At 43.1% G+C, this 16336-nt stretch overlaps 2 protein-coding genes and 1 non-coding gene across 5 annotated transcripts; 2 read left to right on the top strand and 1 right to left on the bottom strand.

Annotated features, from left to right (window-relative positions):
- Nucleotides 1-608: 608 nt before the first annotated feature.
- LOC133908716 (casein kinase 1-like protein HD16) lies at nt 609-5357 on the top strand. 2 transcript variants are annotated; one of them, XM_062350852.1, is made up of 16 exons: nt 613-1235; nt 1546-1659; nt 1754-1827; nt 1936-2005; nt 2098-2153; nt 2229-2300; nt 2405-2499; nt 2622-2688; nt 3195-3324; nt 3406-3624; nt 3707-3849; nt 3955-4129; nt 4254-4344; nt 4432-4589; nt 4692-4880; nt 4965-5357. In XM_062350852.1, exons 1-16 carry the CDS (start codon nt 906-908, stop codon nt 5022-5024), a joined length of 2043 nt encoding a protein of 680 aa, XP_062206836.1. In that variant the 5' UTR covers nt 613-905; the 3' UTR covers nt 5025-5357. The 2 variants fall into 2 exon arrangements, with proteins under 2 accessions (XP_062206834.1, XP_062206836.1); XM_062350850.1 differs by having other exon boundaries at nt 609-1235; nt 4254-4589.
- Nucleotides 5358-7483: 2126 nt separating this feature from the next.
- Nucleotides 7484-7556, top strand: TRNAF-GAA (transfer RNA phenylalanine (anticodon GAA)). The gene has a single exon. It is a non-coding gene; the product is annotated as a tRNA-Phe (tRNA).
- A 126-nt stretch (nt 7557-7682) lies between these two features.
- Nucleotides 7683-15173, bottom strand: LOC133908715 (kinesin-like protein KIN-14C). Of its 2 annotated transcripts, XR_009908257.1 has the most exons (23): nt 14849-15173; nt 14271-14425; nt 14084-14191; nt 13225-13462; nt 12537-12634; nt 12367-12450; nt 12183-12260; nt 12010-12102; nt 11893-11922; nt 11344-11685; nt 11181-11262; nt 10972-11067; nt 10703-10882; nt 10504-10610; nt 10221-10396; nt 9900-10064; nt 9564-9817; nt 9333-9496; nt 8808-8943; nt 8600-8705; nt 8302-8402; nt 7853-8136; nt 7685-7820 (listed from the first exon to the last, which is right to left on the bottom strand). XR_009908257.1 is itself a non-coding variant. In XM_062350849.1 (22 exons), the coding sequence occupies exons 1-22, from the start codon at nt 14910-14912 to the stop codon at nt 8069-8071; spliced, it is 2925 nt and encodes a 974-aa protein (XP_062206833.1). In that variant the 5' UTR covers nt 14913-15173; the 3' UTR covers nt 7683-8068. The 2 variants fall into 2 exon arrangements, 1 of the variants encoding a protein (XP_062206833.1); XM_062350849.1 differs by having other exon boundaries at nt 7683-8136.
- Between the last annotated feature and the right edge of the window lie 1163 nt (nt 15174-16336).

Genomic DNA, 16336 nt, shown 5'->3' with positions numbered 1-16336 from the left:
GTAATACCAGTATGTTGTATTCATTTAAAGAGAGATGGGATAGGAAAAGAAAAATAAATGAAAGATTTTGGTAGAAATTAAGAAGAGATGAATGGTTAGAATTAAAATTTTAATCTTATCCTGGTTCCTGTCTCTTTTCCACCTCCATCCATGCAACACGTTAGATCATGCCCAATAAATTCTTTTCGTGATCCAGAATCTCTTTGCGAAATGATTTATATTTTCTTTAAGTGTTTCAACGGTTTTCTTTCATGATTATCTTTATGAAGAGATTTTTAACTTATTCCCTCTAGAATGGGATTATCTTTTTTTTACGAATCTCTTTAAAAAAAAATTGTTGAAGATAAGAAAAAATTAAAGGAATAAAAATGGAGAAAAGACTTAGAAAATAAATGAAATGAAAGAAAAATTGTTAGGATGGTCTTAGTATTTGCCGGCGAACCGCCGTTGGTCCCATTTGATGGTGAAGACACGAGGTGCCTAGCGCGCAGAGCTTCGGTGTAGCCTGTCGCGTCCTCGGAGCAAATGGCAGCCCAAACCACACGCCGACGCTTCTCGCTCGCGAGCAGTGTGTTTCTCGCTCGCGATGGATGATACACACACACACAGCACCCACAACGGTGGCAATCATTTCATTTCTCGTCACGAACTCGCTCGCGCTGCGTCCCGCAGCCAGCCGGTGTTACATCATCACCGCCGCCTGCCTGCCTTCCCCCCCCCCCCCCTCATTCCCCATCCCCATCACATCACATCTGCCCCACACCAACCCGAACCCTAGCGTTTCGGTCGCGGTGCCACGCACCGCGCTGCCGCCGCGTCGGTCGTCTCCTCCTCCCCTCCGAGATCGGCGGCGGCGGAATCTCAGGAGGAGGCGGGGGCGGGGGCATGGGGCTCCATGGCTGAGGATGCCTGTGCTGCGTAGCGCGGCGCGAAGGGCCCGAGAGGCGCAGGGGAGCCCCGCGGCGGCGGCGGAGGCGGAGGTAGCACCGGCGCTGGCGCCGGCGCCACCGCCAGCGGAGACGAGGCGGAGGGCGACGACGAGGGCGGTGGCGAGGGCGGAGGAGAGGGAGCGGGAGGAGATCAGGCCCGCTGAGGTCGCGGGGGGCGGCGGCAGCAGCGGCAGCGGCGAGGGCGAGGGCGAGGGGGAGCGTGAGATGGAGAACCCGGACAGCGCGGCGCGCAGCGCCGACAAGCCGGCCGCAGATGACGAGGGAAGCACTCCAGTCCCTGATATGGTGAGCTGTTCTTAACAATATATCATTATGCCTGCTTTCGCGTGGATTGGATGCAACGTTAGCACTGTGATAGTTCTCTGTAGACTCATCCGTGAACTGAAATTTTGGTTTGGCCGGAAAAGTGAGATTCTTTTCGGCCGAGTGGTTTTGGCGGGGAGTGTTCAAACTCTCTTTGAGGCTATTCGATAGATTTCGGTTGTGTGCGGTTTGTTTTATGCTTTTGCTGCCCAAAGACGTTACCTTGCACTTTGCCTCCAATTGTTCCAAATGATTTTGGTTTAATCTTCGCCTGTTTGTTCTCTAAATGCAGGTCCAGGTGGGCAACTCACCAAAGTATAGAGTTGACAGAAAGCTTGGGAAAGGAGGATTTGGCCAAGTATATGTTGGCCGCCGCATGTCAGCTACCAGTCCAGGTGCCGTCGAGGTAATAGAGGATCCTTGCCACCAATTGTCTTGGAAAGCTGGAATCGTGGGTTTTATTTGCAGTTGGGAGTAAATCTTCTTCTTTTGTATGTTAGGTGGCATTGAAGTTTGAGCATAGGACCAGTAAAGGATGCAACCATGGCCCTCCTTATGAGTGGGCAGTTTACAAGTAAGTGGATCCATGATCTTACAATTTGGGGACAAGAAGGTGTAAGCTTTTTGAGATCCCCTCAAGGCTTAGGTAGCTGATCGACTCTCATGGTTATTGCATGTTTAGCACCCTCGGTGGCATTCATGGCGTTCCTCGAGTCCACTACAAAGGGCGCCAAGGGGAGTATTATGTTATGGTATGGCACTTTGTTTGTATCGTTAGAACATCAACTTCTTTCTTTCTTTCTGATTATTTTTAGATGTTAATTAACTTGGTTTTAAAATGCAGGTTATGGATATGCTAGGGCCCAGTTTGTGGGATGTCTGGAATAATAGCTCCCACACGTGAGCCATCAGATTCAATCCACCTTTGGTGTTGGCTTTTAGTTGACCATTAACATCATTCCTTTTGTTATGCAGAATGTCAGTTGAGATGGTTGCTTGTATTGCTATTGAAGCTATCTCCATACTTGAGAAAATGCATTCAAAAGGGTCAGTTGGCACCACTAACTATTCTTTCCTCATAGCACTTTTTTCGTCATGTGCCTGTTTCCTGCGCTGTCAAATTTCTAAAATGAAAATGTTTGCGGTGTCAGGTATGTTCATGGGGATGTGAAACCAGAGAATTTCTTGCTTGGGACTCCTGGAACGCCTGAAGAAAAGAAACTCTTCCTTGTCGATCTTGGCTTAGGTATCTGTACTTGTTTATTGAGTAACCAACAGCTTGACTATGATGTGATTCAGCTGTGTCTGTATGTAGACAACAGATTAAGGAGTGTGGATTAATTTAATATTAATTAATAATGATGACAGCTACGAAGTGGAAGGATAGTGCAACAGGACTCCATGTTGATTATGATCAGCGACCAGATGTTTTCAGGTGACCAGATGGAGATTTTATGATTTGCATCACTTGCGTTGTCCCTAGCGCTTTATAGATGATATTAGATTATTATGTCACATTTACTGTCCGGTTTCCGTTTGCTGTTTTTCCATAGATTCTGGATTTAGTCATTACGCCAGAAAACAACCACCCTTTACTAGTTTTGACCCAACCATTATTGTCTCCCATTTTGTATTCTCTTGTGTGCATTTCCTTTGCCTTGTAGAACCTGGTACAGTCTGTACACATTTCAACAGCACCAAATTCACCTATACCATATCACTACCAGCCAAACGGTCCTTATTGGCATGCCTCGTAATAGTCATATTTTAACAAGAAATGGCATCACTCTTTAAATCTCCGTTGAGATGCCAAATTAAACATCCTGTTGCAGTAACTAGTAAACCTGTGGTGCTTAAGCATTTCGTAGTTACTTCCACATATAGCTGGGTCAACTGAACCTGTATACTGGTCTTATTGTTATGTTGCTGCTGCTATTTCAGGGGAACAGTTCGCTATGCTAGTGTTCATGCACATCTTGGGAGAATAGGTAGTAGGAGGGATGATTTAGAATCTTTAGCATATACACTAGTCTTTCTTCTACGGGGGCGTCTACCTTGGCAAGGTTATCAGGTAAACTGTGGGACCCTCCATTCCATTTATATTGATTTGAGTGATGTATTCGTGTAGCTGATGGTTGTTTTGCGTCTGCAGGGAGAAAACAAAGGTTTCCTTGTCTGCAAGAAGAAAATGGGCACCTCTCCAGAATCTCTCTGTTGCTTTTGCCCACAACCCTTCAGGGAGTTTGTTGAGTATGTGGTCAACTTGAAGTTTGACGAAGAACCCAACTATGCAAAGTGTGTATCGCTTTTTGATAGTGTAGTGGGCCCAAATCCAGATATCAGGCCAATTAACACTGATGGTGCTCAGAAGGTAAGTTCATATTTTGCAATCTGTCATTTAAAAAAAAAATATACTTAGAGCGCATCTAATCTTCCTTGCAACTTCTCTAAAGCTTATACATCAAGTTGGCCAGAAGAGAGGCCGCTTATTGATAGAGGAAGAGGTAGATGAACAACCAAAGAAGAAGATGAGGATGGGAATGCCTGCAACACAGTGGATAAGTGTTTATAATGCCAGGCGGGCTATGAAACAAAGGTACTCTCTCTTATAAGGCTCAAAATTTAGTTAATGGTTAACATTACGATGCACCTTTTTGGTTGAGGCAAAACGATACAACATATGTACTCTGGTCTGTTGCAGGTATCACTACAATGTTGCAGATTCAAGGCTTGTGCAACACATTGAGAAAGGGAATGAAGATGGCCTGTTTATCAGTTGCATAGCATCCTGTTCAAATCTCTGGGCACTAATCATGGATGCTGGCACTGGGTTCACTTCCCAAGTTTATGAGCTTACACCACATTTTCTTCACAAAGTGAGTGACCTGCACCTTGTTGCAATGTTTACAAAATAATGACTTAGTTTTTCGATCTAAGTTACTAGATTGGCTGCTGTCTACATTGCTAAAATCAATGCTATTTTTCTCTGTCCATCTGAAGGAATGGATAATGGAGCAATGGGAGAGTAACTACTATATAACTGCACTTGCTGGAGCAAACAATGGAAGTTCCCTGGTAGTGATGTCTAAAGGTATAGCAGTTAAAGCTTGCACTTGGCCTTCCTGTCTTAGTGTAGAAATATTCTTTTTGACTACTACGAATATTCTTGTCTATCCAGGAACAGCGTATACACAGCAGTCCTACAAAGTAAGTGATACTTTCCCATACAAATGGATAAACAAGAAATGGCGAGATGGTTTCTATGTAACTTCCATGGCAACTGCTGGAAGTAGATGGGCAGTTGTTATGTCTCGTAACGCAGGGTTTTCTGATCAGGTAACATTCTTTCCATTTCATATTTCTGCATTTATTTTCACACTTTATGGCTAAATGTGATACTTCTTTTGTGCTATTGATATGTTTGTGTTTATTTTCCAGGTTGTTGAACTGGACTTCTTGTATCCCAGCGAGGGAATTCATAAGAGGTGGGACAATGGTTACCGGATAACCGCAACTGCTGCGACTTGGGATCAGGCTGCATTCGTTTTAAGTGAGCCAAGGAGAAGGCCTACAGATGAAACCCAAGAGACACTGAGGACATCTGCTTTCCCTAGTCAACATGTGAAGGTTTATCAGCCTCCTGTACCTCATTCAATAGCTTATTGCAACTCTCCACTGGATCTGAAAAATTGTACTCTTGTTTCGTTGCAGGAGAAATGGTCCAAGAATCTCTACCTAGCATCAGTATGCTATGGGCGTACTGTATCCTAGGACTCATGTTATGTAGTTCGAAGCCATCTCGCCATTAGTTATGACATCTTTTGGTCTAGATAGCCCAGTGTAGCAGCTCCTATGCTCGTTGTTGTGAAGATGCTTCTGCTTATTGTTCTTAATTATAGACTAGCGTGTACAGTATTAAATGTTTTGTAGTTCGTGTTAATTGTTTATGTAGTGGACTATTAATTGTAGTGTAAGGCGTTGTCAGATCTGTACACGTACACCTGACCAGTATGATTGAACTCCGGTCTAGTCGTTTCAGGGCCTCAAAGGTTCCTGGTCTGACTCTTATCATGAGGTATAGTTACCATGCTCTCTTTTTGTTGTGCTGCATGATTAAATCACTGATCACTCTAATCGCTTGAGCTTTGCTGCACAATTACCGCCGGGGAACTGACAAATCTTGTGAGTACTGAGAAAGAAAATGATCCCGGTAAAAGAGTGCCATTTTGAGCTCCCTTTTATGTCGTTTGGGTTTCATGCTCTCTGATTACTTGTTATTGAAGCTGAGACTTCGAAATTTTGAAAGGAAAATGAGAGAACGGAGCTTCATGTTATGCGACTGAACTTGAAAAACGGTTTGAAACCCTGGCTGCAGCTCCATGTTATGCGACTGAACTTGAAAAACGGTTTGGGTCTCATGCTCTCTGATTACTTGTTATTGAAGCTGAGACTTCGAAATTTTGAAAGGTAAATGAGAGAACGGGGCTTCATGTTATGCGACTACACTTGTCTACTGTTGTCGGATAGCATGCGTTGTTGGAGGACCGATTCTCAAGCTACTACGTAACGTCAGCATGCTCAACTTCCTCCAGAAGATCAGGTAGGCACCATCTCCCTGCGCTTCTCTGCATGCGCTAGTCCAACAGCATTCCGTTACCTTTCCGTTGTAACCTAGCGCTGGTCGCTCCTGTACCTTATATATGCGGCATGTGCTGATAATGGATACAGCAAGTATTGCAACTTTGTCTCTTACATGTATCAGCAGCCTCTATTCTAGAATGTTGGTTGTTTCTCTTGCAACCATGAGCAACGGTGCTCCATCCTCCGCTGCCGACGACACGGTCCCTACCCCAGTTCTGCCCACTTCCCCGTCCTGCCTACCTCGCCGGTCTCTCAATCTAGTCCTGACACTCCCTCCCAGGCGATCCACAGTATCAATATCAAATCGCCGATCCCTTTCACGATTGATATCTAATCAAGCAATTACTCCAAGTGGCGCATATTGTTCCTCGTCGTGGTTGGTCGATTTTCACTCCAATCCCACGTCGCCGATGTCGAGCCTAGCCATGACGACTCTGATTGGGTGCGCGAAAATCTCACTGTCCTTACGTGGATTTACGCCACCATTTCAGATGAACTTCTGGACATGGTCATGAAGCAATCGGCCACAGCTTACGGCGTCCGAAAGCGTCTTCACACATCTTCTCCGGCAGCAAGCCCAGCCGCGCCGCCCACCTTGAGGCTGAGTTTCACAACCTCAGTCGAGGTGACCTCTCCAACTCGGCATACTGCCGCAAACTCCAGACGCTCGCCAACGCCGGAACGCCCTTGCAGATTGTGCTCAGCCGGCCTCTGAACGAACCTTGTTTCACCAGTTGACCGCGGTCTCAATCCCAAGTTCAGTGTCCTGAGCACAATGCTTCCTGTCTTGCCTTCCTTTCCCACATTTTGTGCAGGCCAGGGACTACTTAACCATTGAGGAGCTCTCTCAAAGCTAGTGGCGCCAAGCAGGCCACTGGCTCTGCACTCCTTGCTGCTGGTTCGTCATCAGGCTCCACCGATTCTTCCATGACACGCCCTGACGCAGACCGCCCCAACTCCACCTCCGATCGCGGACGCGGCCGCGGTGGTCGCACTGGCAACTCAAACGGTGGCCATGGCCAACAGCAACAGCAACAAACTTACCCACCGAATTATCAGTGGGGTACTCCAGTTGGCGTCTCCCGGCGGCCCCCGTGGACTGGAGCCACGGGTCCCGGTGTGCTGGGTCCTCGACGACCTTCGCCCGCGCCCGGTCAGGCGTACTCGGCGCTGCATCAACCTCCACCGCCTACTACGTCTAGCGCTGCTCCGTCATGAGACGTTCAGGGCCTCCATTCGGCGTCTGTCGGCCAGCCCTAAGCACCTGGGGAATGGTACCTCGACCGGCACAAATGGTACCCTCTCGTCCTATTCTCGTTCCCCATTACCTTATTTCTCGCGGTATCTTTGGTAACGGTACCACTTTACCTTCCATTGGTGCTGGTTCTGCTCTTCTACATACTCCCACCCACACATTCACATTAAAAAAATGTTCTTCATACCCCACATATTGTCAAAAATCTCATCTCCGTTCGCCAATTTACACAAGACAATTGTTATTCCATCGAATTTGACCCTCATGGTTTTTCTGTGGAGGATCTTCTCGCCAAGAAAATAATAAGAAACTTTGTTCAGCTTAGAACGCAACAGCGGGGATAGCTCAGTTGGGAGAGCGTCAGACTGAAGATCTGAAGGTCGCGTGTTCGATCCACGCTCACCGCAATTTGTTTTTTGAAGTCTTTTTTTTACCCTTTTGAGACAACCCGCTCAAGCTTGATCGCTGTGTCGTACTTCTCGATATACTGTTCATCTTTGCCCTGATCATTTTTTCTATTTCGTGTTTTTATCTTTGCAATAACTTGAGCTTTTTTTTGGTCTTTGTTGCCTGGAACAGTTTTAAAGGTCAACCACAGCGAAAGAAACAGTTGGGCAGCCTAGACTGGTCACCGGTGGCGGACGCAGCAGCAGCAGCCCGCCTGGCACCGGCTCGGCGCACGCCGTGCGCCCGGGGCTGCTACCTTCTACTCACTCCACACGCCCGGCCTGAACCACAGCATTGCGCCCAGGTCACTTCCCATTACAACGGCAAGCCTGAATACGGCGGCCCATCATCTTTAATCGATACAGTAACATACTCTTCCTAAACCACCTACTGCGTTTCTGCATAAACTCTCGAGTGTTACATCACAGATGAAAGGGATAACAGACCATCTGCTAAACCCTGCCCGGTATCTCTACTTCCTTCTCGGGGGCTTGACTGAAGTTCCTCCGATCACCTGGCTTCCTGTTGATTTCACGCGACCTGGTGAAAAAACGTGGGTTTTCGTCAGTATCCTGATACTATATCATATCATGTCATGCGTAGGCATATGCCGTTCAAGATATATGCGTATCGTCAAAGCATTGACCAGCTAATGGGAAATTTGATTGGATACCAGGTAATGCTGGAGTAGCATTCACAGAGTACCTGGAAGTTTCGGAATAGGTTCCCTTGGTTTTGGTTTGGAGTTTGTTGGCTGCCCATTCTTTGTGAGGAACAGCCTGGCTATCCTTGAAGGCGCTTTCTGCCTGTAATTGTAGAGCATGGTTTAAATAACAGCATTCGTTACCAAAATAACAAAAAAAAATGATATTGTTTGCTAGTGATGCACGTGTAGCAAAAGAATGATGGCAAACCGTGCAAACTATGTTTGTAGTGTGCGGTGTTTAAGTCAAAAGAATGATGGTACGGAGGAAGAGATGCGGAAAGTAGAATGACGACATACATCTGTTCTGCTGCTGCCTCTGAAGCAGCGCCAACAGAATCAGCTACCGAGCAGCCATCATCAGACACATTATCTTCACATTCGGTTTCATCCGATGCCGCAGCCCCTGTATCAGAGGGTCAAGTGTGACCATTACTGATTCTTTTGACCACTGTATAACTTCAAGGATATGACGAAATTCTGTCACTGGATTTCAACAACATTTTACCTGATAATCGCTGGATCTGTTGGCTACTGTCATTTCTATCAGTTAATGAACTTGGAGATTTGGTTTTGTCCTTGAGAAGTTGAAGCTGCTCGATTTCCATATCTTTTCGTGATACGGTGTCTTTCAAATATGAAACCTGGACACAAAAATGATGACACTTCTGAAATTGAGATAGAGAATATTTATGACCAAGGGTGGATGCAGAGACTATCTGATCCAATTATAGTAACACATGTTAGCAAGCCCTATTAACAGCAATATACTTTTGAGGAATTTAAGATCAATTAATTGGAGCATACATTTATTACTCCTATAAGGCTTAACAATAGATTCTTTCTTTTTTTCCAGTTGAGCAGTTAATTGAGGTTCTACTGGAAGAAAACTTACCCTTGAAACCGATCACAATAATTTTATATAAAGCTTACCAGTGCAGAAAACTCAAGTGATGTTTGTATAAAGCCTGCTTACTAGTGTTAAACGAGTGAACACAAGTTATTTGGATCCGAGAGACAGAGTTGCAAAAACCTGTTCTAGCAGGTCTTTTATATCTTTGCCCTCTTTGTTACTCCTTGCGGCACCTAACTCAACTCCAGAAACTCTTTCTGCAAACTTTAAAGTGCTTATTGTTTCTAAATATGAATCAATATCGGGATTTATTTGAACAAACATCAGTGTCTTTGCTTGTCCACCTGCAAGAGAAAAAATATATATAAGTAATCTGCCCACATAAACAAACTAGCAACAACTGTAAATTACCTAAAGAGCTTTGAAGAACTTGAGTCAGCTTGCTGTTTCTGTATGGAACATGGGCGTTTTTCTGTGCCAAAGCAAAAATCACATCACCAAGAGCAGAAAGGGATTTATTAATATACTGTGCTTCTTTTAATCTATCGCCAATTGCTTCAGATCGTTCGACTCTCTCACTCCCAGCAAGATCAATCAGATGTAGACATCCTCGAGAAGTAGATCCATTCTTCAAATCCAGCCCTCTAACATGCACAGTTAGAATGCTGCATGCAACAGAAGCTTTCAGAATATTATATTGAAAGACTTTTACAGGGTTAACTTTGGTTAGCAGTCTATGGTATATACCTGTGAGATCGACTACTCCTTTCATTTAGAGCTGTTGATCCAACTGCTCTATTTGTTTGTCCAATATCCATCAACTCTAGCACATCTGATGTTGAGTTGACTGGATGTAAGCTCGCATCAGGTACGACAAGTCCATTAGGCTGAGAAGTACTCCAAATTCCGAGTGTTTCTTTATGTCAAGAATAACATGTTTTTTCCGTGCATGTCTGACAGTACTAATAATAAAAACACAGCCAGGAGAGACATGCTAATAGCCTAATAGAAAGTAAACATATATATACATATTTGTGTGTATGTGGGGGAGGGGGGAATTGAGGATATCTTTTTTGCGCAACATCAGTTGATAGAAGATCCCGCACTTGTTCGTTGTAAATCTCAACCATCTGCACTCCCACCTCATATGAGAAAGCATTCCTTCTACTTAGAGAGATGTTGAACAAGTCATTTAAAGCTCGATAGTTGACACCCCAATCTTCTTTTGATGTGCCCGGTCCACTCTAAAAGAAAAATGATGGCAAGCACCAGTTAGTGCTATTCCCAATAATAGGATCAACTCAACTTCGTTATCTTGACTTAAGTCAGGAAGTGGCTAATAACTTAATACCATTGTGTAAGTCTTTCCTGAACCAGTTTGACCATACGCAAAAATGCACACATTGAACCCATCAAGAACTGATCTGATCAATGGCTGGGTATCAGAGAAAACTTCAGCTGCAAGTCAGATAAGAAAAGTTGGTGAAAACAATATTCAACGATACACCTTTTTAACTTTAGATTGAATCCTTAAAATACTTAAGGTATACCTTGAGAAGCATGTGTACTAAACACCTTGTTAAACTTGAACATTCGATACCCATCCTTCCCTTGCTTGGAGGGGTTTGAAATGAAAATCTCACCGTTTTCACCAATATAATCAACAGTAGTTGATTTTCCATCTTGACCAGGAAGAAATGGCCTGACACGACAATAAACTCTGATATTACCTGATAGAAGGCATTAGAGTAGAAAGGAAAATGTTAAACAGCCATAAAATGTGCTCCAAATGTAAACCTATAACTGTGCAGGAAAATACCTTTAAGCTCCTGTACTTCATTAAATAGCTTCTGATTTTCAGAAAGAACTTTATGGTAATTGTCGGCAGCATCTACTAAACCCTTTAAGTCATGTCCTAAGCAAGTTTGACAAAATAAGAGCAGGCAAAATAAAGTATCAGCGAAACAGCACACATATGTATAGAAGTATAGAACAATGCCGCTACACAAGTCACGAGTACCCACATACCAATGCTAGATATTTCATCCCTCCATTTCATTTGAAGGGCAAACATTTCCTGCTTAATGGACTGAGATGATATCCTTATGTCCTAACATAGTTGAATAATATAAGGTAAGGAACATAACAAACTAAAAGACAACGAAAATCAATTATACAAATATAAATGAACCTTGATGGACAATTTTTGATTATCCATAAAACTCTGGAAAATGTTTGCCTTCCTGCTCCAAAGTTGAGATTTTAGTTGGGAAGCAGACTCAATCTCTTCAACTTTCTTTTTTGATTGCATTAGAAGAAACTCAGCCTCCTCAACTCTCATAGCCAAGTGTTCCTCCATCTGCCTTGCTTCTGTTTCCATTTGCGCACGGTATTGTTCATGCATCCTACTCATGATCTGTATTTCTTGCTGAAGGGAAGCAATTGTATTTTCTGCACTCTCCTTTTCTCGCATCAGACGAACCATGTCTTGCTCGCCTAGTTTTCTTTTCTCATCAATTTTTGATTTCTCTACCTATAAGAACAAAACAAACAAACTTATGATTTGTTCAACCTAAAGATGAGGACTAAATGTATTACAAGAACTCATAAGTGATCCTGGTTTTACACGGTCCAAACATCATACGGCCAATAGCTGTTTCAGATAACATTTTTTAAAATACTGATGGAAGCAAGTAACATGATTATAAACATAAAAAGCAGCTGAGGACATTTTGAATACCTCAACTAGCTCAAGCCGGTTTATTGTCATCTGAAGAAGGAACCACATGTGTCAATATCAAAAGGTAGTAGTGATTCCTGTGAGAATTTTCAGACCATCAACAAATTGGATGGTTACCTCATTTTCTTCATTTGTTCCATTTACTAATGTCTCGAGTGCTTTGATTTTTGAACGGTACTTGTCTTCCCGAGTCTTGATGATACTATTTTGCTACGAAAATAAGCGATCTGTTTCAGGAGTTGAATTTCTATGAAAAGAAAGGGTGAATTCAAAACAAATACCATGCTTACATTTCTTATGTGATCTGCTTGAATAGAAATGCGATGCTCAATCTCTTGAACAACGTTCCTCAGCAAGTAAACAACGCGCTGAGACAAGAAGAATAGGCTGAAGTTAGTAATCAATAGCTGAGGATAAATAAACAATAGCATTCCAGGCAATCTGTTTATTGAAAGCCCCTGAAAATAGACTTACATGTGGTATTTCTCCTCTTTTCCTCTCAATGCTCTCATCTAGAATGCCATTAACAACTCTAAGGAGTGATTGGGTAGGGGCATTCTGAGAAAAGATGGTTGTAATTAATAAAGGGGCAGAGACAAGAACAAAAATGTAGTAGTGATATGATGTGATGCCAAAGATGTTACATCTAGACTACTTGAATGCATCATCTCCGAAATTTTGTCAGCAGGAAGATCGGTGTAGGAGCCCCGTTTAAGTTGGAAAGCGTCATGGACCTTTTGTCCTGAAAAGTAAGATGAGCATGACCATAGATTAACATAGCAAGGCACCAAAGTCAAATTTGAATGGGAGAAACAGGACCTGAACGTGTAAATATTACTTGCATATTAAAGATACACAAGTTAAAGATACTATGAATATGAAACCTTACCAACATATAAAGTCATGCATGCTGAAGTACAAAACACCTGATCGTATAAATTTAGAAAAATGATTTTTTATCACTGTATATATGTAAATGAAAGCTCAATGAATTGACGCGATGAAACAAATTGTATTCATGCGGTGTGTATATATGCACACGGGTGTACAAGGGATAAGTACAAGACGTACAACAGACTAGGCTAACAAAGCTAGAAAACAGGAGAGTAATCTAATCTTGTACAACAGGTAAACCAACCATCAGTTGAGTTGCTGCCGAATGGGCAGCAGTAGGGAATTCAGTTTAACAGTAAAGTACAAGGATAAATAGGCTATGCCACTGGCAACCGGTTATAAATGACAACTTATTTGTTTAAACTCTAAACTTTGAACCCAATATACTATTCGCTGCCACAAATGATGACACCTAAAGAAACAGCAACTTGAGCATACCTGAATGAAGAGTACTTCTTTGCTGAGACTTGGGGTCCCAATGGCCTTTCCGTCTTTCCTCCCCAGGAGATCTTTTCCCTGGTGTCACAACTGAAATTATAGGCCCATCGGATTCTCGAAGTTCCAGTTTCCTTCTAAGAGGAGTTTTAAAAGCATTGTTTGAAATGTTTTGACCCAAGCCTGTAGTCACATTATACTTTAGAGCTAAGAGACACTCCACTACAGAAGACACTGATCCCTGTATCATCAAATGGATCAGAGTTAACAAAAAGTGGCATGACAGAACCACAAATTCAATTGACAAAATGACAACTGTGAAGCGAGTCTGAATCAAAAGGTAGTAAGTAAATGACAAATGAAGTAAATTTTGGTAAAGTGTATTTTGGGTCTACGCCATAAATTGTGAAACTCTTACGGATTCTAAGTAAATATTTTCTGCGAACTTGATTCCTATGTTTGATATTCTACAGAAGAGTTGTAAGATCTAAAACCACTCTGCATTCACATACTCCTTACAGTGCAACACCTTTTAACCTTTCCAACAGCAACTCAGGTTATTGCTGTTTTCCAATAAATCATAATCAAGCTTACTGGAGCTTAATCGGACAACTCATATATAGGCGTGATTGTGAATAGATCATCTTCATACTGACATAGACACATAATTGCTGTGTAGTGCTTACGACAAGGTCATTATCGGCAGCATAGTATTAAGGACTAACACCAACTATGCTAGCCATTATTAACGTACACCTTGAAAAGGGGATGAAAGCACCATTTAGTTGGAAGGGAACACATACTAGCAGTGACTACATCTAGTATACCGGACTACTACTTCACATGACAGAAGTAACCTCACCTCCTCCAGATCCTTCACACTGAAGCCTGGCAGACCCATCTCCGCGACAACAGAGAGGAACTTCTTCACATTCGACCGCTGGTCCGATGCAAAACCACCCCACATTCCCTATAAAGAAAGATCTTATGTTAAGATCAGCAAGAGCATACACCAAAAAGTCCAGAATCTCCGAACTGACTAAGCTCACCTCCTGAACACCGGGCATGAGCTTGTCCGCAATGTAGCATAGCGCCGTGCCGTCGATGAGGTATTCCCGCAGCTCCTCGTCCGAAGAATCCAACGGCAAATCGAAATTCGGCAGCAACCCGCCGAGCCAATCTATCACCTCAGCACGCCGATTGGCTACAAATGTTTGGTCACCAAAAGAAACAAGCGTGAGAAATGCGTGCAAAATCGTAACTCTGACTCCCAAATTCAAAATTGAAGCCTCAAAACCACATCATTAAAATAAAGATCGCATTTTGACCTCCCAGGCAAAAACAATGGCAAGCCAATGTTAATGAAGGAAGGTTGCATCGCACTGCACTACCAAAATAGGCATCAAGAACGCCTAACTGTCCAAACACTGGGCAAATTCAACTCCAGTAGCTCCAAACCTGGAGCTTAACAAGAGCCGAATCTCTCCCCAGCTCGCCATTTCGTAAAACATTCACATGATAAATGCACGAAACATTGAAAGATCCAAACTTTGAGCTCCCTGACTGGAATTAAGGCATTCCCTACAGAAAAAAGGGAAAAAAGAATAGCTCAGATCGACCGCCTCACCTGCATGGAACTCGTCGTACTCGCCGCACCCGTTCTCCATCCCTCGCCGCCGGGACCGGAGCATGCACAGGGTCGAAATGCTGGCCGATCTGGGCCCAGATCGAGCCCTCCGGCGGGGCAGCTCGGATTCGGCAATCAAGCGACCTCGAGGAAATGCGGGAGGTCGGGAGAGCTGTGGAGGCGGATCGGCGAGAGCTCTGGGGCTCTTGGCCTGGGTTCTCTCGGCTTCTCCTCTCCCCCTTACTCGTGCTGGACCGATGCGCTCTGGCTCAGCAGCTCCCGTTTCTTGTTCCTCTCTTTCCTCTGCACTGGTTAGTTGGGTTTTGATTTTGTTCTTGCTTGTGCCTTAAGGCCGGTGGTCGGTGGAATAATACTACTTTCGTTTTTTTTATTTGTAACTAGTTTTTTATTATAGAAATTTTGATCTGACATTTTTCTATAAAAAATTATAAATAATTAAAAATATATAATACTAATAAAATATATTTCACGATGAATCTAATGATACGAAATTTTTAGATATCTATAAATTTTTCTAAAAAACTGTAAAGTCAAAATTACTACAATTAAAAGCTGGTGATACATAAACGAAAACGAAAGTAGTATTACATTTGCATCTGCTATGCCAAATTAAAATAGTATATACGAAAAATTAAATATATATTTTTTTCTAAGATAATACAAATTCACTGAATCAAGATCCTTACATATGAACAACCAATCGACACAATATTATCCCATTCAACTTACCATTAGTAAGTAACAATGAGGCCTGTTACTGTTAAACCCATATTTTTAACGCTATATGCACGAATTTCAAACCAAACTACCAATGGTCATGAGAATATATGAATTTATCATGTCATTTTTTATCCTTTTTCTCGTGTATACTATCAATATAACAGTTACTGTTTGGTCCCGCAGCTACATGCTTATATATGTCTAGTGTTGATTTTATGCGATATTGATAAGCCTTAAGAATGGCTGTGGTAACAAATTGCACCCTTAAGAAATACTGATAGTACGTGTACATATGATGTCTACCATTTTGACGCCTAAAAAGACAAGTTTAGTATGCAATTAGTCGGTATGTCAAGCATAACAATCGTTGTGTCGGCAGTGATGTTGTTTTTCTTAAGCTTCAATACCAACCGGTTCACTAGCAGCGTGCTATGGACCTGGACATTTAAGCACAGGAGACGCTACGAGGAGGATTGCCAGATCCAAGATCCAAGATGGCAACGTGTACAAAATAGAGAAAGGAACAGAAGCACGGGGATAGTAGATACATTGCTCGTATCTGCAAAACTACAAGGAACGGCGTCAGGTCGCCACCGGCGCGGATCCGATGTCCACGTCATGATTGACTTTATCATTAACGCGTAAGTTCGACCCCACATGTCATCGACGGCGCGACGGCAGGATCGTCGTCCCACCGGCGCGGCGCGAGGCTTTTGAAGCTATTCCTGGGGCTCCGAGCGACACCTC

This window comes from Phragmites australis, chromosome 2 (assembly GCF_958298935.1).
Source record: "Phragmites australis chromosome 2, lpPhrAust1.1, whole genome shotgun sequence".
NCBI classification, from domain to species: Eukaryota; Viridiplantae; Streptophyta; class Magnoliopsida; order Poales; family Poaceae; genus Phragmites; species Phragmites australis.
The sequence above is the reverse complement of the archived record's forward strand: the minus strand, read 5'-3'. Positions and strand labels throughout refer to the sequence as shown.